Here is a 23,549-nt window from a genome sequence, read left to right as displayed (position 1 = left end):
AAAGGAACTCTTCAAGCACTTAAGTTGCAGTCGATGATTTGGGGAAGTGGGCATTTCCCCACCATCTTACCTTAGTCATGATATCACACATTTACAATTCATGCAGCCTGGGCCACTTTCATCTGGGGGATTCAATTTGCGTAGTTTGTGCTGCCGGATCTCCCGCACTAAAGTATAGAAGGCATCTTCAACTCCCTGTGAGAGAGCAACAAAGTGTCTTGAGAACAAACTCCTCTCTCTCACGCACATACATATTCACCAACACCAAATATCCATCCAAAAGAGTCACTGAGAATCCATTTTCTGTTGCCGATGGGGTTGGTTCTGAATGCATGGACACTAGTGAAGAAAACAAAGACTACTTCTTTATAGTATAGATGAGAACTTGGAAATATGGATGTTTGATTTCAGAAATCGAGAACACACACAATACCCTGTTGTTGTGAACTAGTAACACACCATTTCAACCTGCAACTGGTTCACAGACTGACCTATGTCTTCACACAAACATCTGTATTGCCTGTGAGTCTGTAATCACATGGAGAGAGCCAGGTATAAACTACAGGCCATACAAGGATATGGCAAACTGCTATTTCCCTGTGCTTTTTGCTCCCAGCCAGAACGCACCTCTCAGGTGGGTGCCACTGCCATTGTAAGAGAACAAGAGGTGAGTTCTGTCACCTCTTTTTCTGGAAAAATAGCACTGGTTATTCCCATGAGCACAGCAGCACTTTCCTGTGTATTCTGCACTGCCCACTTTATCTGACCTCATGCCTCCACGGTGAGACCATTAACTGAGAGAACACAGAGGTACCTAAACTTGGGCACAGGAAATGGCTTGTACAGAACAGCACAGTGAGAGTCCCTAGAGAACCACTGCCTCCGGCTGAATCCTTGTCTTCGCTGTCACTTAGAAGACTGCAGCCAGTAGCTGAGCCAGGCTATTTGCCAGCTTTATCCGAGCATCGCCTTAATGGAAAAATCATTCTCAATCCCAGCCTCTGTAATTCACACTTATGTTCCCCAGCGCTCAGGGGCCATCAGCAGAGGCCACACAACCTGCTGCGTAATTAGCAGCTGGAGCACTGGGAGACCGACAGCACATGTGTGGCGTTTGCTCAGTGGGGCTACGTGCCAGCCTCACTACTGTCAATCATGCAGCGGTCTTATACAAAGGAAAAGGAAAGCCCAACATCCATCCTTCTGTACAACACATGAAGGTAAGCAGGCTACCAGGAAGGGAGTGGAAGAGAAGGGTGGGGAGACAGGGCTTTCTGCCATTACTAGAACAACTGGACAGTTTCTCCCAGCCAGAGAAAGGGCAGAAAAACACTCAAAGCAGGCTTCTAAACCTGGAAAGCTACACTATGAAAGTTGTGCTCTTCCTGAAAATTGGGGCCAAACGCTCATTCAGTCTCAATCATCTGACAGACCAAATCTGCAACTTGCTGAGATGTGATATGGGGATAGCAGAATCCCCATTTGGTTCACACACCCAAAGCTTTAGAAATCCTCTACTGAAGTTATAGCTCGGTTTTCATAGGAGAGAGCTAGAAGAACACACTAAAAGACGATTTCTTGGGAGTACAGGCTGGATTCTTCTCTTTGTTCCAAAGGTGGAAAGTAACTGCCCGCCTGCCCGCTACATACCTGTCTAGTCTTGGCCGATGTCTCTATGTAGGGAATCCCATAGCTCCGAGCCAGCTCCTGGGCTTGCCGGGTTTCCACAGTCCGGGCTGGAAGGTCACACTTATTTCCCACCAATACCATTGGGACATCATCAGAGTCCTTCACCCTCTTGATCTGCTCCCTGCAGAGGAGAAAGCAGAAGTTGAGCAAATGAAGGAAAAGCCACCATTTTCTGCATTTTTAAGGTCCTGATCAGAGACGATGAAGCAAAGCAGAATGGTGCTGTAGACATTCTCTGCCTCCCAATTTTGCAAGTAGGGTTATATATTGCGTTTATTTTATTTAACAGAATTTGTATACCACTTCAACATAAAAAATATCTAAGCGGTTTAAATAAAATATGCCTGAAAATTGTCGATAAAAGCCGAAAGTTAAAAAGAAATGGATCAAAACATTTCAAAATGTAAATAAAACCAGGAATTTAAAGAATACTTTAAAAAGCCTCTTAAAACGCACCTCACCTTTACATTTCTGGGTAAAAAAGGTAAAGGCAAAGGTACCCCTGACCGTTAGGTCCAGTCGCGGACGACTCTGGGGTTGCACACTCTGGCCTTGCCTAAATAAACAAGTTTTTAGCAAGCACCAAAAACAGTACAGCGAAGATATATAGGTTGCAATCTGTGTCCTGCCCCTTTTGAAAAGTTAAAGGCTAAATAAACTCAAATTCTCTACACAGAAGGAAGTTTATCAAGGCCAAGGTTCACACTGGCCATTTACTACAACATCTCTTCCACAGTAGCGATGACACTTCAGCCGTGTTTGCTCAGCATTGCTACTACTGGAAGAGCCTCGTGCCCCAAGGGAAACATGTCTTGCATAATTTAATTTAGCACAATATTTGTTTATGCAGAACTTGGTGGCGTTTGAGCAAACACTGAAGTGGTAGAAGGTGAGAACTCGCAGAACCACAGATTTGAAAAACACCAGAAGGCAGCTCAAGTCTAATCCCTCCCCACCCCTCAAAGAATGCCAGGAACATTACCAATCCACACACATCTGCCAACAAATTAAAACCCATGGTCTTGATGCAAAAAAAAGAGAAAAGAACTGGCCTATCACAGGAAGGTGTGGGGCTTCGGAACAAAATGGAGGGACAGGAGGCAAATGAAACGGGGGCCAGGACACAACAGCAAGGGAGCTATACTAGAGGTCTCCTGGTATCAGCCCAAGTGCAGAACCACTGCCAAACATCCTGATGCTTGGGGCTCTGAGCTTTCAGCAGACACAAACAGCCAATAACAGTAATGATAATAATTTACAAACAGAAGCGTAGCTTTGTTACCCTACTAGGGGAGCGGGGAATATGCAGGATGATGTGTATAAAATATTTGTGCAAACAGAAGTGAATATTTCACTGTATTTTTCTTATGGTCAAAAATGACTCAAGGTATCCCTGTTTTTCTGATGTTCAGCACTGAGAATTGAGCAAGAAGTTAGTGCTTATGTGCGTGTGCACGTAGCATTTCTTGAAGGAAAGCTTTGTAGCAAACTCATCAGGAATCTGAGGATAGAGTGATTTGGAAAAGCCGTCCTGCATCTCTTGAGTCAATGTCCCTCAGTGTTTACATCTTTTGAAGTAGGGAGTTGAGCAGTCATCTGTTTGAGTAACAGAGGCCTGGCTCTTTCCCTAGGGACACATGGAAACATCCTGCACCTGGACAGCAGCCCGGTGGCTTGGGGAGATGTATGGCCCTGAGCCTGGGTGTAGTCTGTTGTTGACAAAGGGTCTGTGCTCACACCCTGAGCGATGTTCTTCCTGCTCAGCACAGTGGGACCCTGTTTGCCACTCTACAGTCACAGCTCTCAAACACTGCCATAGCAGAGTCTTTCCAGATCAAGAAAAAGAGATCCTCTGAGCCGTTTCAAATATAAGGCAGAAGAGAGGCCCTTATAGTTGCATAAATATGCTTAAATATATATAGGCAATGCCATCTGAAATCTTGAAACCTAGAGAAAGAGCAGGTTACTTTTTTAACAGAGACTGGGAACAGAACTTCATTGCTCAGGAATTTCTTGCCCTACCCCATGTCTAGTAAGAAAGGGGGAAGCAGAATAAATTGTGCAAACTAATGTGCTTAATTTGCACAGTTCATGTGGGAACCAGGTTTTCTAGTGCAAAATCTGCATTGTCTGAGCAATATATATATATATCGTGAGCAGGCCGGAAAGAAAAAGCATGGATCTCAAGGAAAGACACCACAACATCCCTTTCACGAAAACTACTGCTCCATTAATTAGCAGAGAAGCTGCTTCTCCTTTTAACCTCCCAGAAACATTAAAATGCTACATTACTGAGCTCTCACCCTGGCCCATCAGCAGTCTCCTTGGGATAATAACAACTGCTATTAGCCAGCTGCTGAACTTGATCATCAGGTAAAAGCTCCATTTTTCGGGTGGTGGAATTGTAGAACAGCATAATCTGAAAGTGGAGTCAGCATGGTCCCTCCCCTCCAGGTCTTCCTTTTCAAAAGGAATATGATACAATGCCCTCTGCTGCTCAACTCACTTCTACTGACCTGTACTGATGAATGTCTTCAAAGGACTTGGTGTTGTTAATAGCAAAGACACAAAGGAAGCCTTCTCCTGTCCGCATGTACTGGTCTCGCATGGCACTGTACTCTTCTTGACCTGCTGTGTCCAAGATGTCTAACAAACAGGTCTCTCCATCAATGACGACTTGCTTTCTGTAGGAATCCTGCAGGGCCATAGGAGAATTAAGAGGCATTCGAAGAGGAGCAATCAAGCAAGCACCAGCGTATCTCCTCTATCTGTATTTCATTTACTTCGCCTATGGCAATCCTGAATCCTACCTTTTTGTTTTCCTTCTGCTTCTCTCCTTAGTGACGGAACCAATGGAAGAGTAGCATGCCCTGGTCTCCTTGCTCTACTGCCAACCCGACCCCCTCCCCTCCAGCTGCTTAACTTGCTTGTTACCTTGACTTGATGTTTTCATCACTGGGCTGAGACATCATCTCAGCTGGGGTCCTCCCTTGCTCGTGGATGTATAGTCCTAGCTTACTTTCCCTAGTTACTGATGGAGCCAATTAGATTAGAAGGCACTCATCTGAAAAACACAACTGAGATGCTGCTCAACTGCTGGACTCACCCAAATCTAGTGAGTAGGAATTTTAAAGAGGGGTGAATTTAGGTCAGTTTAGCTCTCTCTTTATCTTGCCACTGCCACCTCCTCCTCCAGGTTCCTACACAAGACTCATTTCTTATCAAAGTCTCTCCCTTCTTGAATCTGATGCTCACTCCTGTGCCATCAAATCTATCCATTGTTAAGTCCATGCTGTGTCTGCCTAATGACTACGTTAAGCCCTTCTGCATATGGACACTTCTGTGCAGCACTGGCCTCTCCTACAGGAGCTCTGTTTCCACTTAAAATTCAATTCATGAATTGCTGTGGAAGAGGATGCTCAAATGTCCCAGGGAATGCAGGACATATTCTGTTAGCCTGCCAGCATCAGTACCTTCAATAATAAAGAGAATCACACAGTAAGAAAGGGGAAATTAGCAGGAAGGGAGGACTTTATTGAACATAATACTATAGCCATTATGTTCATTTCCTCCAAAGAACCATCTCACAGGTCTACGGTTGTTGGTGGGCCTGCCTTTAAACTTCCTGGTGGCAGGAGGGGGGTATGGACTTTTTATCTAGCAGAAAGCAATTCTTACACCTTAATTTAAAGAGCAGGAGGGTAGGGTAGGGCGTTAACAGGTCTGGAAGCCGTCTCAGTCTGAGTGGATTTCGATTCTATTACCCTGCTGGTTAAAGCCAGTCTCTTAAAATGGAAAGAGGAACATTTGAAGAGGTGACACCTCTGGTGCCAGAGTAGCAACTAATACAGCCAAGGCCCTGTTCTTGGAACTGACAGGGCTGCCTCAGGACAGACAAGGTATGCCTTTGACACCAGAGCTGCCCAGCCTTAACACACCTATTTTCTTAGCTGTATTTAGTGTATACTAATCCTTCTAAAAGCAGCTTTGCTCAAGGGAGAGTCACAATCATCTCCTGTGGTCACACCACATACAGGCCAGTTAGTAAATATACCGTGGGCAAGCACTGAATGGAGTTCATGTGCAGCATAAGCATTTTCTGTGTGCCTATATCCACAATACAGCACATCATGACTAAGTCACACCTATGAGAACACCCAATAGGTCTATTCTAGCATTCCATTCTGCATGGCTATAAAATACACTGACTGGAAAGGCTTCCTTCCATTCCCAAAGGCCAAGAACCCATTTTCTCTCAAATTCTGAGAGAATTGTCCCTAAAATCCCCAACAGTTTTAACAATCCCAACTCATTTGTGGCATTAGCTGTTCTGAGAAATACTTCTAAATGGGATATAGTAATTTACCAGGTACTTCTGTGATGACAACTTTTGAAGGGCTATGGACTCCCTGAAAAAGTGAGTTCACACACAGTTCATCCGCCCTTATCTTCCACAGTAAAGTCAGAGGCAAATAAATTCATTCAGCTTTTATGCGATCTCCTTTTCCACCTTTAGTACACTACCTTGGAGTTTCTGGTTTTCAACTTTCTGCCTAGCAACCTGAAAAGTGAAACTGTGCTTGCTAGAGCTGAGGGGAAAAGGCAGCAGCAGAACACAGCAACACCGAGGATAAGGCACATGCACACTCCCACCATATGCCTCACTACCCCAGAACTATCTGAATAATGTACACTGTGCATAGCTGCCCCTTGCTCCTGGAGGAAAACCAAGGGGCGAGGAAGTGAACGGCTTGACTTCCAAAAAGAACCAAACATTAAGAAGGGGCCTCCAAATTCCTTTGGAAACCAGAAGCATACCTATTAATTCACTAGAGTGTTACTGTTCTGACACAAACAAAGGTATATATATCAGCTGCTGAATCCCACAGTCCACTCTTTAAATATTCAGAAACTGCCCAGATATGCTTCTAAGATATGCTTCACTGTGACCATCCTAGTAACTAACTCTCCAAGGGGGACCTGGGAGACAGAACAATAACTGAAAAGCCCAAGAACACTGAGTGATTGCTTGGCTTGATGCCAGCTGCTTTCAAGGTGACTGGCATCTCACTCTTTCATGAGAGAGGGGGAGAGAGAGAGGCATTTATATAACCCCATCAATAATGTATCAGCTGCCTCCCCAATGGCTTTTCAGAAGCGTAATGGAAATGGTCTCTTTGGTTGCTCCAGCACTGTGTTCCCATCTTTGTATACAGATGCAGCTTGCTTCAGTGTGGCTCAGGCTGAGGGTGCGTACATCTACTTTTGAGGAAGGGGAGGAAACCTCTCCAAAAGAATACCCCAATCCCCACAATCAAAATAAGGGATATCAAATTAGATCACAGTATAGAAACCTTCACAGACCCTTTCTGGCTTCTAATGGCAAGTTCCCACCTGCACATTCATCTGTCAACTGGTTCAGTACCTAATGATGTGATCATGTGAAACTTTTTCTAACACAGATTACACACACCACATAAAACAGTTTACACATTTAGCTCCCAGTCATTGCACAACCAGCCCTTAATCTGTAAGCAGGCTAAATGAGCATGTTTTCAAAGCATTCTTCACAACCAAAAGGCTAGAACTGTGGTCTTTTTTTTAATTAAGTAAAGGTTCTCAGGATTCTGCAGCTGCACCTGAAATATTCAATTCTACAATGCACAAGACAATCATTTGCAGACATATCCCATATTACTAGATCACTAATTACATGATAGCCTTATCCTGCTAATTGTTTCCGTAGAAGATGTTTGCATTTACATCATAATTTAATTGCATAATTCACATCATAATGTAATTGCATAATAATTGTATGTTTTCATTTACATCAACTTCTCACAAGGAAAACAGAACCAATGCATATACAGATCCTTAGCGCTGAACTTTTTAATTCCAAAAATAACTGAGTAGGGCTGCAATCCTATGCAGTTACCTGGGAGTATGTATCAATTCACAAAAAGGGACTTATTTTTTTAGTAAACATGCACACATATCCAGTTTGTCCATTTTGTCATTATTAGCCAGATCCATTGTCCCCCCCAGTTTTTCTCAGCCACCATTCTTGCAGTTAAAAGACTAACTGGGATTCAGCATGGTAGGAGAATCCTGCCTTGGAATCCTGCGACTGATTAGACTGCTTGGAAGCGCAGCAAGAGCACAGATGTTTTAAAAACAAACCAAAAGGGAACATCAGCTCACACCAGTCAAGGGGCTCATAAGGAAGAGAAGATCCCTGAGGGAAGCTCCAATCTGCAAAAGTAATCAGGCCCACAAGGTAGTTTTGGCCAAGTCACACCCACCTGCCTTACACCAGATGTTATATTCTGAGACCACCAGGCCTCCCCAACTTGGGCCATGAGGCTGCTTTGGTCAAACCACAACCACCTGCCCTACACTTGGGTGGGAGAAGTAAAGACACAACTGGGCCAAAGGAGGGCTTGCAAGCGTTGCCAATCAACTGACAGTTGGGGCCTGCACAGCTCCAAGGGAGGTGCTTTGCAAGCCCAGACAATCAGCTGCTAACCCACACAGGCAAAAACACGCCACCTGATGTTAAACTTGGCCCCCAGGGGAGATAAAGGTTCAGCCCACCAGCTAGATCCAGTTTCCCAACGCTGCTGTGACACCGGAACTTAAAGCAACATAGTCAGCGACTGTGTCACAGTGCCTACCCCATTCCCTCCCTCCTTCCCCTAATCAAAATGCATGATGCTAGGCAGTGGTTGGGGTTATATGAATAAGCTTTACTCAGCACGTTTTCATTGTACTGGAAGAACTGCAAGTAGTAAATAAAAGCAAAATAAGAGAAGAGAAAGCTAAACTGAGAGACACAGAGGAAGCAAAACCAACTCCCTACCAAAAAGAAAGTATTTTAATACTTCTCTTAGTCAAAAAGCAAATTTTAATAATGCTCCGACAGCTGAAGAAAGTTCCAAGTTCAGAAATCTGAAGAAAAAAATACATTCCCCCACCGCAACAACAAAAGGGCCAAAGGTTGTAAAGAATGGAAAGTCTGCTGATGAGATCATCTCTATATAAATCAGTTCTGTAAGTACAAATTCTGAAAATGTGGGAGATGTGCTGCTTTACACTACTGATATCAACACCTCATTAAATGAACAATTAGAACCTTAAAAATGCTGATGAGGTCTCAGGTTTTGAGGACCATATTTAAGGTCTGGGAAATCATCCCTGACCACTGGTCCTGTTAGCTAGGGATGATGGGAGTTGTAGTCCCAAACATCTGGAGGGCTTATGCCTGGTTAAGCACCTTTGGAATCCTTAAATGCTGGTGGAATGACCTTAGCAAATGTGAATGAATGCAAGAGGCCTCAAACAAGTCACCAATTCTCACTTAATTTTGCATTAGCAGAATTTATTTATAAGAACTCCAACTCCCAGGTATCTTTGTTCCCATTTTAATGCACCCCAAAGGTTCTTCCCCAGACAACCTATGGGGGGGGGGGGAGAAAGATAGCTTCTGGGTTATATAACACTTTAGCCCCTCAAGGCTATGGAGGGAAACATTCTGTATCAGGGTGATGCAAAAGCAATCTTTCAACTTCTCTCTTTGCAAGGAAAATCTGGGACAGGCGCCACATGAGATTGCTGAAGGAAGCCCAAAGGTTATATGCAGGTGTGCACATATGTATGTGGCATACACATGTACATGTGTGTGTGTGTAGGGTTTGGAGGTGTGAGTGGGTGTGTATATAAAAATGTTTTTATTTAAGCTATTTATATTCCACCTAAGTGTGGGTGTGTATCTCATAGAACCATAGAATTGGAAGGGACCCTGAGCCCAACCGCCTGCAATGCAAGAATCTCAACTAAGGCATCCATGACAGATGGCCATCCAACCTCTGCTTAAAAACCTCCAAGGAAGGAGAGCCCACCATCTCTCGTGGGATGCTGTTCCACTGTCGAATAGCTCTTGCCATTGGAAAGTTCTTGCTGATGTTTAGTTGGAATCTCCTTTCTTATAACTTGAAGCCATCGGTATAGCTTCTCTAATCTGTTCAGGTCATCTTGAATCCCAATTCTGTATTTTGTGGCATTGGCTACCCCTCCCAGATTGGCATCATCTGCAAATCTGATGAGCATCCCCTCAATTATAACTTCATCCAAGTCGTTCATAAAGACATTGAACAACACCAGGCCCAGGATAGAACCCTGAGGCAGAACCCCACTTATCACTTTTTTCCAGGATGAGCACTCTTTGGGTTTGGTCAGTCAACCAACCATATGTGTTTTATGAACAGCATGCCAAGAGCAATGGCTGCAGGTGAAAAGGACAATCACAATACCCGCCACTGCAAACACACCTCTCCCTGATTTCTCACATGCAGAGATTTTTCCCATGGAGACCATTAAAAAACTTTTGCAATCTCCCACTGGCAACCTGGAGTTGTACTGTTTCAGAATGACTGTCTTGTGAATTTATTGAATGTGTAGATTAACATACAAAACTTGCACCAGAGGTGACTCAGGTTTGCAAACTCTCTGGCTAATACCTTATCCACAAGGAGAAAGCATGGCAATAATTAACGTTGCCACAAGCTCAAAAAGTGGTGGAGCTCATGGTGGCTGGTAAATATTTTTTTACCAGCCATTCTCTTTCAAGTAGGATTGATTTCAAATTGACTTTGTGTCTCCTCCACAGCATCTCTCCTACTGTGCTTATTATTCCATGGCCACTGTGCAAGGAAGGAGAGCTTTTGCTTTTCTTCTATAAACTGCTTCTGAAGTTGGGTTAAGCTTTGTATTTGACTGCTTTCGTAGGAGCCTATGATGGATGCAAAGACAACCAAGGCTAAAGGGGGAGGGAGATTAAAAATAAATGTCTATGGGTTAGTTTTGAACATGAGCAGGTGCTTACCTCTATCGTGGGATCATACTCATCAACAAAATGGTTCTGGATAAGCTGAATGGTCAAAGCACTTTTCCCTACGCCTCCTGCCCCAACTACCACCAGCTTGTACTCAGTCATCTTCTGGTCAACCCCGGTTCAGGGTTCCCTCAAAACACAGCGGCCTGAAAGAGAAGAGAATTGGATATAAAGCACATGAATATTGGATGAACTCCTCAGCCCCACCCTTAACACAACTATTTGCCATTAATGCTACTTGACACCATGGCACAGTTAACAGCATCACAGCATGACGACGCAAGAGCCTCTGGAGCAAAGCAAAAGCAGCTACAGCAAAGGCACTTGGTAGTCAAGGTCAGCGGTCTATTCAGGTTATTCTGCTGGTACAAGACCCAGCTAGTTGCAGATTGCTGTCATTACAGGAATGTGGACAGCCCTCAACACCCACCCAGAAGCCCTGGAGGGGATTAAAGCCCTCTTATTAGAGCCCTTTTAAGGAATTATGTAAACAATGAGCAGGCAAAGCGAAGCACGGGCACGAAGCAAGAAATGGATATTCATTATTCAGGCTCAGTTAAATCAATGCTTAGTTGTTTGCTTTAAAATACATTGTCAGAACAGTGCAGATGATGAAGAGTGTAGTTTGGACAGGCTTCAAACCCCACCCCTCCCTGTCTTGACTAACTTAGCCTTTCACATGGCCAATGCAAAAAAGACAAAATGAGATAAACACTTTGCACACGAAAAAATGGGCTACTACTAGTGACACAGAATGCCTGCTTTGCTCTTTCATGTGTTATGATGAAGTTTTCTCTCTCAACAATGAAGAATGATTATTATCAATGTTGAAAATTAACTGTCATTGCTAGGCAATTTCATAGACATTTTGGGGGGCAATTCACATTACTTGCATATTACCCGGTTATTTGAGAGACCATCTTACTCCTTGTATTCTCAGAAGGTCACTGCGTTCTGCAGGAGAATTTCTCCTTGAAGATTCTAATTTTTTAGAAGCCTGGTCTATAGTTACTTGGAGCAGGGCTTTCAACATGGCTGCCTGAGGTTTAAAAACAATACAGAACACACACACCTATCTTCAGTTATCAGTTTTTGCATTGTTTTTAAAGCTATTTTTTATTTAAATGGTCTAGAGACTAACAAGGAAGGAGATTCATAAAATACTTTTTTGATGCTACTGCTACAAGTCCTGGTCACTTCTTGTATGCATACAGACATAATTTTGTTTGTATGCTGCCTTTCCATAGGCCAAACCACACTCAAGGAGGCTTACAACAGGAAAAAATACATAATTACAGCATAACAAAAGTGGTCACAAACAATAAACAAAATATCAAAAATATACAACCAAAGTGAACTATTTCCACATAAATCATAAGATCTAAAATAAAGATACAAAAAATTAACATCAATAACAGCAACAACCCTCCCCCACCATTCATGCAAATGTAATGCAATGTAAAAAGGGGGTAAATCATGGAGAGAATTAGCAGCAATTCCTACAACCACAGTGACTGAAATAAGTGCTGCCATAATTAAGGGACTTGGTGCCAGCTGTATGATCACACATTACGTTTGCCCATTGCAAACATGTGGCTGAAGACGATTCTGACTGCTCATATGTAGACAAAATATGTTCTGTGACCTGGTCCTTATTCATAACAGCTTCCATTTTCTCCAGCCCTTTTTCATGTCCTATTTTTGAGAGGAATTGTCTTTATATTTGCAGTACGTTTCCGAGCACAATTCAAAGTGTTGGTGTTGACCTTTAAAGCCCTAAACGGCCTCGGCCCAGTATACCTGAAGGAGTGTCTCCACCCCCATCGTTCTGCCAGGATGCTGAGGTCCAGCGCCGAGGGCCTTCTAGCGGTTCCCTCACTGCGAGAAGCCAAGTTACAGGGAATCAGGCAGAGGGCCTTATCGGTAGTGGCACCCGCCCTGTGGAATGCCCTCCCAGCAAATGTCAAATAGATAAATAACTACCTGACATTTAGAAGACATCCGAAGGCAGCCCTGTTTGGGGAAGTTTTTAATGTGTGACATTTTAATGTATTTTTAATCACTGTTGGGCAGGGTACAAATAATAAATTACTATTACTATTACTTTAACACTACTGGAATTGCATACATTTTCCATGGGCAGAAGGAAACAATTTAATTTTTCTCTTGATACTCTGCATTATGCCTTTTGATGGCAAGTTTCCATTAATGGCATTAAGATCAGACACAGGCACTCAGTAGCAGAACTGAAAAACAGCAGCAAAGTGCCTTTTATCCCATTTCTCCTTTATCATTTATTATACTGATACCCCCGCCATATGGCCCCAGAGTGCCCTCAGGGCGGCTTATGTAACTTGATAACAAAAATGTAGGAACAGTACATTTCAATTTAACTTACTAAAACTACAGACACAACAGAGAAGCAGAAACAATTAAGAGGTCCAGTCTTAAATAAACAAAGCTGGGGGCTTGCTCACATTAGGCGGCACCCCTCTTCCAGAACATTCTCAATGAAAATTCTCAGGGGCTCCAAAGAGAAAAGCCCCTCGTATTTCCTACCAGAAACTCCAAATGCCATGGGGATGCAACAGTGCTTCTCTGGTTAGCTTAAAGCAGAGATGGGAAACGTACAAGCTGCAGCAATACCTGGAAGGCCACAACTCCCATCATCCCTGGCCACTAGTCATGTTGGCTGAGGTTGACAGGAGCTGTAGTTCAACAGCATCTGTTTATGGTCCATTTGGGAAAGGGCCACACCTCAGTGGCACAGCATCTTCTGTGTATATGGAAGGTCCTAGTCTTAATCCCTGGCAACTTCAGGCAGGGATGAGGGAGATCCTAGTCAGAAATTCTGGAGCCGTTGCCGGTCAGTGTAAACAACACTGAGTTAGATGGACCAAAGGTCTCACTCAGCATAAGGCAGTTTCCTATGCTCATCTTCTTCCTAACCTCCACATCCCTGACGCAAGGCTTCAGAGGGGCCACATCCCTGCTCCTTCTGCCTACTCTCCTCAGCCTCAGCTCAATTCTCACAGAAGAGCGGGCAACACGGAACTAATTAATTCTCCATGGGATACTCCCCAATTTCAGAATGAGAGACATTGTAATGAGGAGCCCCCCATGCCAGCTGGAAGAAGCTGACAGTCAAACAAAAATGCACTAGGCATGGCTATCCGCAACCTCTGCTGTGTATCTGGGGGAGGGAGAAGCAGAAAGTGCTTTTCAAATTAGCTCTGCCATTTTCAGCAGGATTCCACCCCCAAGCTTTAGCTACTTCACAATATTTCTATGGAAAAAAGAACAGTCATGTCTAAGCAGATGGAGGGGGGAAACCCCTAAAAGCCTGAGTATTGAAAAAAGAAAAGCAGCCCATCATCATCCCTAGCTTCTGCCTGCCAGAAGCCAACAAAAAGGGTCAAATGCTAATGATCTGAAACTGTGTGTGCCTGTTGCACGGCTGCTTCCATTTCCTCTCACTGGTTGGAACTGCTCACAGGGAGGAGCTGGTCCTGTTTTCATCTTTGTTCAGGCTCAGCAAAAATATATGACCAGTGCAGGTGGCCCCTGGCGTAGAAGCACAGGCATCAAGATCCCACAGACTTTCCATTATGTACTTTGATTGTTGTTGTTGTTGTTGATCTTAGCTTAATTTTTCACCAAGTCTTTTAGATAGGTATTTAAGGACTATTTAAAGAAATATTGTAAAATGAATGAATGTTAGAAAGATGTTGGATAGAAACTAAGTGGTTTCCAGCTGTAATGCTTTAGGAGACATGAAAAAAGGATTATAAATGGGTAAAAGTTTAATGGTAAGGATTTGCTGAACTAACAGGTTGAACTGGAATACAAAGAAGGGAAGTATGAGGAAGTCGGAGGAAATAAGGGTATGGAAGTTATGTCACTGAAAATTAATGTGTGTTTTTAATTGTTTATTATTCTGTATGTTTATTTTTCATTTTTTTCTTATATCCAAAAAACTTTTAATAAATATCTTATTTTAAAAAAAGTCTTTTAGATAGGTAGATATAACAGAAGAGGTTCCCTTGCCTTCTCAGCTTCAGGAAAACTTCCAAGGCCTACTGGAATGTTTCCACTGCAAAAGTGGCTACCTACAAAACACAAGCTTGTTACTTATTCAGGGTCCTTTTCTCTGGGATGCTACCTCTGCACACAAGTTCATTGTTATAGGACAAGGTCAGGCTTCTTCAACTACTTTGCCTCCTACTGCTGTGCATAGATCTAATGGACTGAGAAGGCAAATCAGCATGGAGGGAGCCATCAAATCTTCAACAGAGTAGAGGATCACACCTCTTGACAGTCGCTAACAAAATCTTTTTGTCGAAGGGACAGAAAATTGTTTCAAAGTAAACACATGCCTGCTCTCATCCAGGGGCTTAACACTTGAGTAGGGCTTCACCTTGGTATCTGAGCTGACTCCTGTTATGATACTTAACGTTTAAATTGCACTTTATATTTTCCAAAAGCTTCATAAGCACTAGCTCCATAATCCTTACAGCAGCTCCGTAAGGCAGGCTTGTATCCATTCCCACAAGGCAAGTGCTGACTGCAACAGGCAGGCCAAGGCAGCCTCTTGAAAGAGCTGATTTGTGGATTTCACACGCTCCGCTACCACACCACCTCTGAACAGCTATCTTCTAACAAGTGGTGGCAATGTTTTATTTCAGTTTACGATATATGTATACACCACTTGTCGAAAGAAACCAAAGTAGTTAATAAGAAAACGGTTAAAATGCAAATACATGCAAAATCAAAGAAATGGTAAAAACAGGCAGCCAGCTGAAAAACTAAGAGCAATACAGCAATAACACCATACCTCAGAATAGGCGAAAGGTACGTCTGGCCTGCAGAATAGAAAAGCCCTTGCCACATTGGAAGTCCAATAGAGAGAGGAGGCAAGATAGGCTTCCCTAAATGGGAAGGGGGGGATTTAGATATGTGAAATAACATTGCAGAACAGTTTCATCCCAGTATGCGGCACACAATTCCTAAGGACTTGTAAGCCACAGCTTCTCATGCACCGATGTTGATCTTGCAGAAGTGATAAGCATAGTTCAGGTAGGCTTAAGCCCTGGCATCAATATTTTTAGAAATTCATATTGGCCTCATCTTTCCACCACAGCATAGTAATGCCCCCTCTCACTGCTCCAGACTGCTTCATGCCATTTCCTCTTTTTGGGGGGTGGGGGGAGAAAAAATCATGTGAAATCATGCACAGCTGTAAAATTAAAACTAATGACCTGTATTAGAACTTCCAAGTGGTGTTTTTATTTCAAACATATGCACACCCACCAATATAAGAGGATATACACATATGCAAGGTTCTCCCCCATCCCTATTACAACACATTTTTTATCAAGTGTAGGCTGTTGTTCGTAAGTATCTTAACACTGTATGGTGTAATTAGTTTTGGGTTGGGGAGAAGAACATGAGCTGACTACTCTTTGCATGTTTTGAAAGATAAAAAGGTTGTGAGCCCTTCCTACATACAAAATACCCTCCTAAACAACCTTCGCCAAAGCCCCACATGGCAACATTTTGCAGTTCACTAATTCTCTATTATTTCCAGGATGTGACAACTTCTGATTTCAATATGTGGGAACCTGTCTCTTGTGCAGGTGTAACATCACTCGTTCTCATCATGGTGAGGAGATTGGAAGATTGCCATGTGCTCCTGGCTTAATTCCCCCATGCCAATTCCATGGATTATTTTAACCACAATGAAGTGGTTATGCAGACAGAGTGTTACATCAGTGGCAACCAGGTTTTGTTTCAACCTGAAACCCACTTCAAACTTTGGTTTTAACTCTGCTGTGATTCAGCAATTAATTTCATTCATGCAGATTAAGTACTGATCAGCATTAGAGGCAACTGGCACAGCGGTGCCTATACTCCCATAACCGTCTCCTTTATGCAGAGGAAAACGGTCACATTAATGGCCTAATTAGTGGCACACAGAGGAAGGTTTTAGGATCCTGAATTCTTTTTTGATGTTCATCCATGCTGTACACACAGCCATCTTGCACAAAAAGGCCCCACATATGCACGGAAAGCAGTTTGTTTCTGTCTCCTTGGAGCCCACAGCATCCCTATAGTGCTAAGCTTCCCTCTCCAGTGGAGGTAACACAATGCCCATGCTGAGGATAAGCCCACTGCTCTCCAATTATTCCAATCAGATCATCACCTTGTCACAAAGGGAACACAAGTGAGCCTTACAAGCAGGCAGGCACACAGGACTGGCGCTACAACTCAAGAGTTAGGGAGCAGCAAGAAAAATATGTAGTACAGCAGGGGTTCCCAAAGTGGGGGGTACAGCTTCCTGGGGAGCAGCGGGGTTATGGGTAAGAGGCATGGGGGCAACAGAAGCTGCTGGAGGTGTGAATGGCTATCAGATTTTGAAAAGCTGGTATCATTAGATCAAGTTCATCACTTTTCTCGAATTAATTAAACTAAACAATTTGAATACGATTTTGACTTACATGTGCAATTAATTGCTACTGTTAAATTTTATTGTGTTATTATTTTCCTTAGTGGGTCGTGCAAAGCGCTTTTCTGAATAATGCCTTTTTATAAGGTAGGGTAGAGGGGCACAGGGGGTGAGTTTATGGAACTAAGGGGGGGCGTGTGGTGAGAGAAATACATGAGCTAGAAGCAACTCATTTGCTTTTAGAATCAGAAACTATAACCAACAGAACATCAAACGGAACATCCAATAGCCATATAACTGGGGAAACAACACTATTCTAATAATATTCTAACATATAATCAGTACTTCTTACAGTTTATTTTCAGTTACAAAAGTCTGATATCCAGTGGCGGAGATCCACTCCTGCCCAAAGAACACAAAGAATGTGGGAGAAGAGGTCAGTTTTCCATTTCATACCATACTTTAGATAAACTAAGTACAGTGATACCTCGGTTTTCAAACTTAATCAGTTCTGGAAGTCCGTTCTTAAACCAAGGAACACTTTCCCTGATGAGGACTCCCGCTGCCGGTGCCCTTCCACCATTCAGCTTCCATTCTAAGACTGAGGTAAAATTCGAAAACCGGGACACTACTTCTGGTTTTGCGGAATTCATAAACCGAATAGTTCGTAAACAGGGATGTTCTTAAACTGAGGTACCACTGCAGTGATGAGGAAAAAATTGAACGGTTTCCAAGTATCATCAAAGTGTGGTGCAAAGTGAGGCTGAACCCTCCCCTTCCTCTGAATTCTCCTCTTAGAGGAGGAACAGAATCTGTTTCTCCCACCTAGCAGGATGGAAGACTCCTCCCCCTCAAGAGTTTTCCATGATGCATGGGAGAAACTGAGGCAGGGTTCTTCCACTTTATGCTGGGCTCCTAGCTAGAGATAATCACCATAAATGTTCATGGCTGTTGCCAACAAGCCAGCAACTATCCAATTGATTTCAGACCATGGCGGGGGATGGGGGGCAGACCAGCTTTTCTGCAGGGAGTGATCTTCAATGCAGTCTGGTCCATTTTGACAGATGTGCTCAAGCCCAGGAAAAGGTGTTATTTTAAAAGAAAAACTGAAAAGGAGTGGGTGATTATAAAGAGTCATTCCTCATTATTAGTCATACTGTGTGCATGTGCAGAAAACTGGCACCTGTGACCCTCGTGCAACCAGATTTCAGGTAGCAATAGCAGCCTTGATGTACAAAATATTTTCCAAGCGCTTGAACTACCACAAGATATCTCCACAACTGCAGCTCATCCTTGAAGAAAGCAAGACAGACTATGTGGAAATGAGAAACAAAAGGTACATTTATTATGTAGTAAGCCAGCTGTGCCAAATTGCCTCAAAACATCCTCCACTGCTGTGACCCATCATCCCATGGCAGATTGCAGAAGTAACAAAGTAAATTTCAAAAACACACCCAGGGCATAATGCAGCCAAAGTTAAGCAGCTTTAAAATTCCACTGATATCAACAAGAGTTAAACACATGTTCAACTCTCCCACTGAAATATTGAAACTTGATGTGCCTTAAATCACATTACAGTGGTACCTCGGGTTAAGTACTTAATTCGTTCTGGAGGTCTGTTCTTAACCTGAAACTGTTCTTAACCTGAAGCATGACTTTAGCTAATGGGGCCTCCTGCTGCCGCCGTGCCGCCAGAGCACGATTTCTGTTCTCATCCTGAAGCACTATTTCTGGGTTAGCGGAGTCTGTAACCTGAAGCGTATGCAACCCGAGGTACCACTGTATTTAAATAGTCAGACCTGGTTCCTACCCTTTCTTCAAGAAACTCTGGGCTGCAAACATGGCATTATTCTGTTTTATCCTCAAAACCCTGAAAGGCAGATTAGTCCACAAGATAGCAACTTCACTTGCTAAAAGTCACCCTGTGAACTTCATGGCTTAGAATTGAACCTAGGTCTCTGGAGCAGAGACCTATATGCTCCACCACAGTCTTTCACATCATGCAAGGTAATAAATGTTTTAATAATCAGTGACCTTCTAAGGCTTTTAATGCACAAATATTAATGTACTCCCTCTGGCACTGCAACAGTCAATGTGGTGCCCTCCAGATCTTGTTGGATCACAACACCAGCCTCAACTAACATGATCAGCAGTCAGGGATGATGGGAACTGTAGTCTAAGGACATATTGGCTACTCTTGCTCTAATATCTGCTAGGAAACCCATTTTCAGATACTCTGTCTAATCTGGTTTGGCCATTCTCCATTCATTCCGCCTCTTTCAGACTTCACTTCAGGAACAGAGATGGTCAAAACCACCACCTTCTAGATTTGCACTAGTGAACAGAATTCAAGCCTGATAGTCAAGAGAGCACAAAGCGATGCTATATTGTCTGCTGAAAACTGACCAGTGCTCGATAAGAGAAACATACATTCAAATTAACCCTTTCTCTCAGCAAAGCAAACTCAGACTGTGTGTGCACCATATTTTTAAAGCACATTATTTCCCCCAAATAATCCTTGGAACTGTAGTTTGTTGATGGTGCTGAGAATTGTAGCTTTGGGGGTAAATTATAATTCCCAAGATTCTTGGGGGGCGGGAATAATGTACTACAAATGTATGGTGTGTACGCAGTCTCATTTTCAGAAGTTTTAGTTCCATTCTGTATATAGCCTTTTTGACTTAACATGCAACTTCTTCATGGAAGGGAGTAAGATGTGTTTTTCCAAAGTGGAAGCTATTCAAAGGTTATTGTGATTTATTTATTTTTTTAAAAAAGAATAAATATTTTAGTCATTAAAAATATATTCTGAAAGGTATAAAAAACTGCTGTAGACAATTACTTTTTATTAGTATCTTGCAATATTTTATATGAAAGTACAGTCTATAAACATTTAAATACATAAATATAATTTTGCAAGAATCAATCTAGGGTTTTCTCTCTCAGTGGGAAAAAATATTAAAGTAAGAAAGGTAGTATGGGCTTTCAGCCGGGTCCAATCACACAGGTGCAAAGCCACCCTTTGCCCTGACATCTCTCAACTACAGAATGAGACTTTGGGGAGCATTAAGGAGTTTGTCTATGTATATATATTGCCTTCTGTGCAGGATAAGATATAAATCTGGGTGGCAACTCACTCTGTTGACAAGCTAAGCTAGTCTGAATCCTCTGGAAATGACACAGTCCCCCTCAAAAGCAAGAGATAATATAAACTACAAAGGAACAGAACTGTTGGCATTGTCTGACATGAAACACACACACACACCATTCTTACATGAACACTTCTTGAATCATGACATTTTAGGTCAGTTTCATCTGTCAGTTAGCTAAATGTTTACATGCAATCCTTCTTGCATTCAGGATACATCAGCTTTGTCACCATCCTTCTGATGGGCTCCCCAGCAACCCAGAAACTGTGGATATGACTTCTCCTATCTGCAGCAGTAGAAAGTATCAAGTTGCACCCAGAACCATCTGCACTTCTAGGAAACCTCAGGAGTATGTGACTACAAGCAACTTAAAAAGAGCAACCACTAAACTAAGGAGCCCGTCCTCACATAGTTTCATTTGACAGAGTTACAGTTCTGCCTACAGTTCGATGAAGGGGAAAAAATCCTTTAATACGTCCTCATTTGCCTAGTCTGATAAATGCAGAACCAACACATCTGGAGAAATTATGTTTCTTTATACATATATAAGGAAAATGCAATGCTATCAATGGAAGTGTTCTACTTCTTTTACTACACAATGTGCATTCATTGGGGAAGGAACCACCAAATAATTAAATGTATTTATCACCTTGTTTTCCTATGAAAATTGACTGTGTAAGTTCAGTCTCATAAAAATATGTGTGCCCTGGGTTAGTGAGAGATTTTTGGAAAACAGCAAAGCTTGGTATAAGGTAGGGGTCCTCAAACTTTTTCAGCAGGGAGCCTGTCCACTCTCCCTCAGACCTTGTGGGGGGCCAGACCATATTTTGAAGGAAGAAAATGAATGAGGGATGATGAGCGGCACGTGAAACGGCTCCGGAGAAGGGCTGCTTTAAATGGCGGCCGCTTGAGAGGAACGCTCAGCCCACCGCGGCTCCTGTGTCTTGCAAGTGGCAGGGGCTGGGATGGCGGAGGGATGATGAGCGGTGAACGAAAGGGCTCCGGAGAGGGGCTGGCGCCAACAAAGCCCAGGCCCCTTCCTCCTCTAAGCAGTGCGGGGAGAAGCCAGGAGGGGGGAGGGGATGGCACCGCCATGTGAGGGGGAGAGAGGGAGAGAGAAAGAAAGCGTGTGCTGGTGATTCACACACTGGAGAACCATGCAGCGATTCCCGGACCATCCGCAGGCCAGATTTAGAAGGCAATTGGGCCTAATCTGGCCCACAGGCCTTAGTTTGCCGACCCATGGTATAAGGGGTTCATCTCTTAGCCATAGCTACTTTTTCTTTTCTTGCCAGCTGGAGCACAAACTTCCAGGGTAAGCACACAGAAAGAGAAATACCTGGATATGCTAAAGATGCTCCCAAACTGCAACCCAGCTAATGTCTGCCTATATGCAGCATTAGCAGAGGCATGGGTTAATTAATCTGGCAACAAGGCAATAAATTAAGCAGAATCTGATATGCTGAACTTAAGGGCTGTACTTTAAATCTTTAAATTCATAGGCAGGTTTTTGTCTGTGCAGCAGGGCTGGAGCCACTGTGGCCCCATCTCAGATTCAGCCTCTAGACTCCTTGACTGCATCTGTTTACATCCTGAGCTGTCCTTTCCGTACACAGCAGAGCATCCAGGATCTCAGAAAGAGCTACAGCAAGTCTATGAGCCAGCACACTTTATTTGAGTGGAAAGTGATCTTAATAGCTCACTCATCCGTGAGCCATTCTCAGAGCTCCATCTCCCTTCCCCAAACTGGGCATTGTGAGAAATCTTCAAGACTGAGATCAGCCAATGAACAAGGGACAGCTTGCAACTCTGATTTTTCTCATGTTAGAAAAATAACAGGGGTGGTTGTTGTTTAGTCGTGTCCGACTCTTCGTGACCCCATGGACCAGAGCACGCCAGGCACTTCTGTCTTCCACTGCCTCCCGCAGTTTGGTCAAACTCATGCTTGTAGCTTCGAGAACACTGTCTAACCATCTCGTCCTCTGTCGTCCCCTTCTCCTTGTGCCCTCCATCTTTCTCAACATCAGGGTCTTTTCCAGGGAGTCTTCTCTTCTCATGAGGTGGCCAAAGTATTGGAGCCTCAGCTTCAGGATCTGTCCTTCTAGTGAGCACTCAGGGCTGATTTCCTTAAGAATGTATGCGTTTGATCTTCTTGCAAGGGGGGGGGCTCAAATATTTTATTGGGGGGATAAGAGGGACCTCAGCCCCTCCTATAAAAATACATTTATATTTCAAAATGCTCTTTTTCCTAGAGCATCCATCTAAATTTAATGTTTCCTGCAAAACAATATTAAGCACTTGTTAGAAAAGAAGGCATACTGGATGCTTGCCTGTTTTGCATGCTTTCTTTTGCTGAAAAACATAACTGGACACTAAGTAGCAGATTTGCAAAGACACTTTTTGTACTAAAGGAATGATATGGGCATTCAGGACAGAGAGGAGGGACAGGAAGTCGTGCAGAAAGCAAACAGTTCCAAAACTTATGTGTATGCAAGAATCAACAGTTCTTGAGTGTTAACATGAACTTGCCACACAAACTGAGCCACCAGCACATTCCAGTTCTATCATGCTCCTGATGCTGCTCCATTCTGAGTCCTCCTTTTCTCTGCTTCTTCCTTCAGGCAAATTCAGTAAGAGACACATCTCATATGTCTACCCTCATAGGGTTGCATTAGGATAAAATGGATGGGGATGGAGAGAGAACCATGCTCCTTGGAAAGGGGGAGCTGTAGGAACTGCAGGGACTGCAAAACATTGGCAGATAAACCTTAGGAGATGCACTGATAATCCTTAAACATTTCACGTGATAATAAAGTGTAACATCATGACATAATTAAAACCCATATCATTTACTTTCCACGAAGAGATGTAAAAACGATCTCGCCTTATGAAAAAGGTGTGTGTGTATGCATGTGCTAACATGCAACAGCATTCCAGGCGGGCAAAAGGACAAAGTGTGCCTCAGGGCACATTTAATGTGCACGCCATCATGAGTAAAGACATTTCACTTCCTTGCTTGCTTCTCTACTGATCAAAAAAACCTCTGCACAACCAGACTCTATATAGTTATCATACCATCACTATACTACTTGGAACTCTAGAGCACAGCACTTCCTCAACCCAAACCCCAGTTTAAAAACCTATGTTTCAGTTTTCTCTAAAGCTATCCCCATATTGGGTGAGACGCTGTCCTACATTCCAAATCCTGAAGTTTACAGCCTCCAACATTTTTGCAAAATATGACAAGGTGTTTCCAGACAACCGTGATGGTTAGAATATTAGCAATGTGGCCAAGAGCAGACATAACACTGCCAACCTCTGCTGGAAAGAAGTGGGAGCATTACAGCGACACACTGTCCATTAGGTGTGGAAATTT

The 23,549-nt window shown here is 43.2% G+C and overlaps 1 protein-coding gene across 4 annotated transcripts in view; it reads right to left on the bottom strand.

Annotated features, from left to right (window-relative positions):
- HRAS (HRas proto-oncogene, GTPase) overlaps positions 1–23,549 on the bottom strand; it is a 62,690-nt gene that overhangs the window by 3,741 nt on the left and 35,400 nt on the right. For all 4 annotated transcript variants that reach the window (XM_081168518.1, XM_081168515.1, XM_081168516.1 and 1 more), the window contains exons 2-5: positions 10,571–10,725; positions 4,206–4,384; positions 1,651–1,810; positions 71–195 (exon numbers count right to left, since the gene is read on the bottom strand). In XM_081168518.1, coding sequence (XP_081024644.1) covers positions 76–195; positions 1,651–1,810; positions 4,206–4,384; positions 10,571–10,681 — 570 coding nt within the window. In that variant the 5' untranslated portion in view covers positions 10,682–10,725 and the 3' untranslated portion in view covers positions 71–75. The remainder of the gene's footprint in view (positions 1–70; positions 196–1,650; positions 1,811–4,205; positions 4,385–10,570; positions 10,726–23,549) is intronic.

The sequence above is a fragment of the Podarcis bocagei genome (genome assembly GCF_964188305.1).
Source record: "Podarcis bocagei genome assembly, chromosome: 1".
NCBI classification, from domain to species: Eukaryota; Metazoa; Chordata; class Lepidosauria; order Squamata; family Lacertidae; genus Podarcis; species Podarcis bocagei.
The sequence above is the reverse complement of the archived record's forward strand: the minus strand, read 5'-3'. Positions and strand labels throughout refer to the sequence as shown.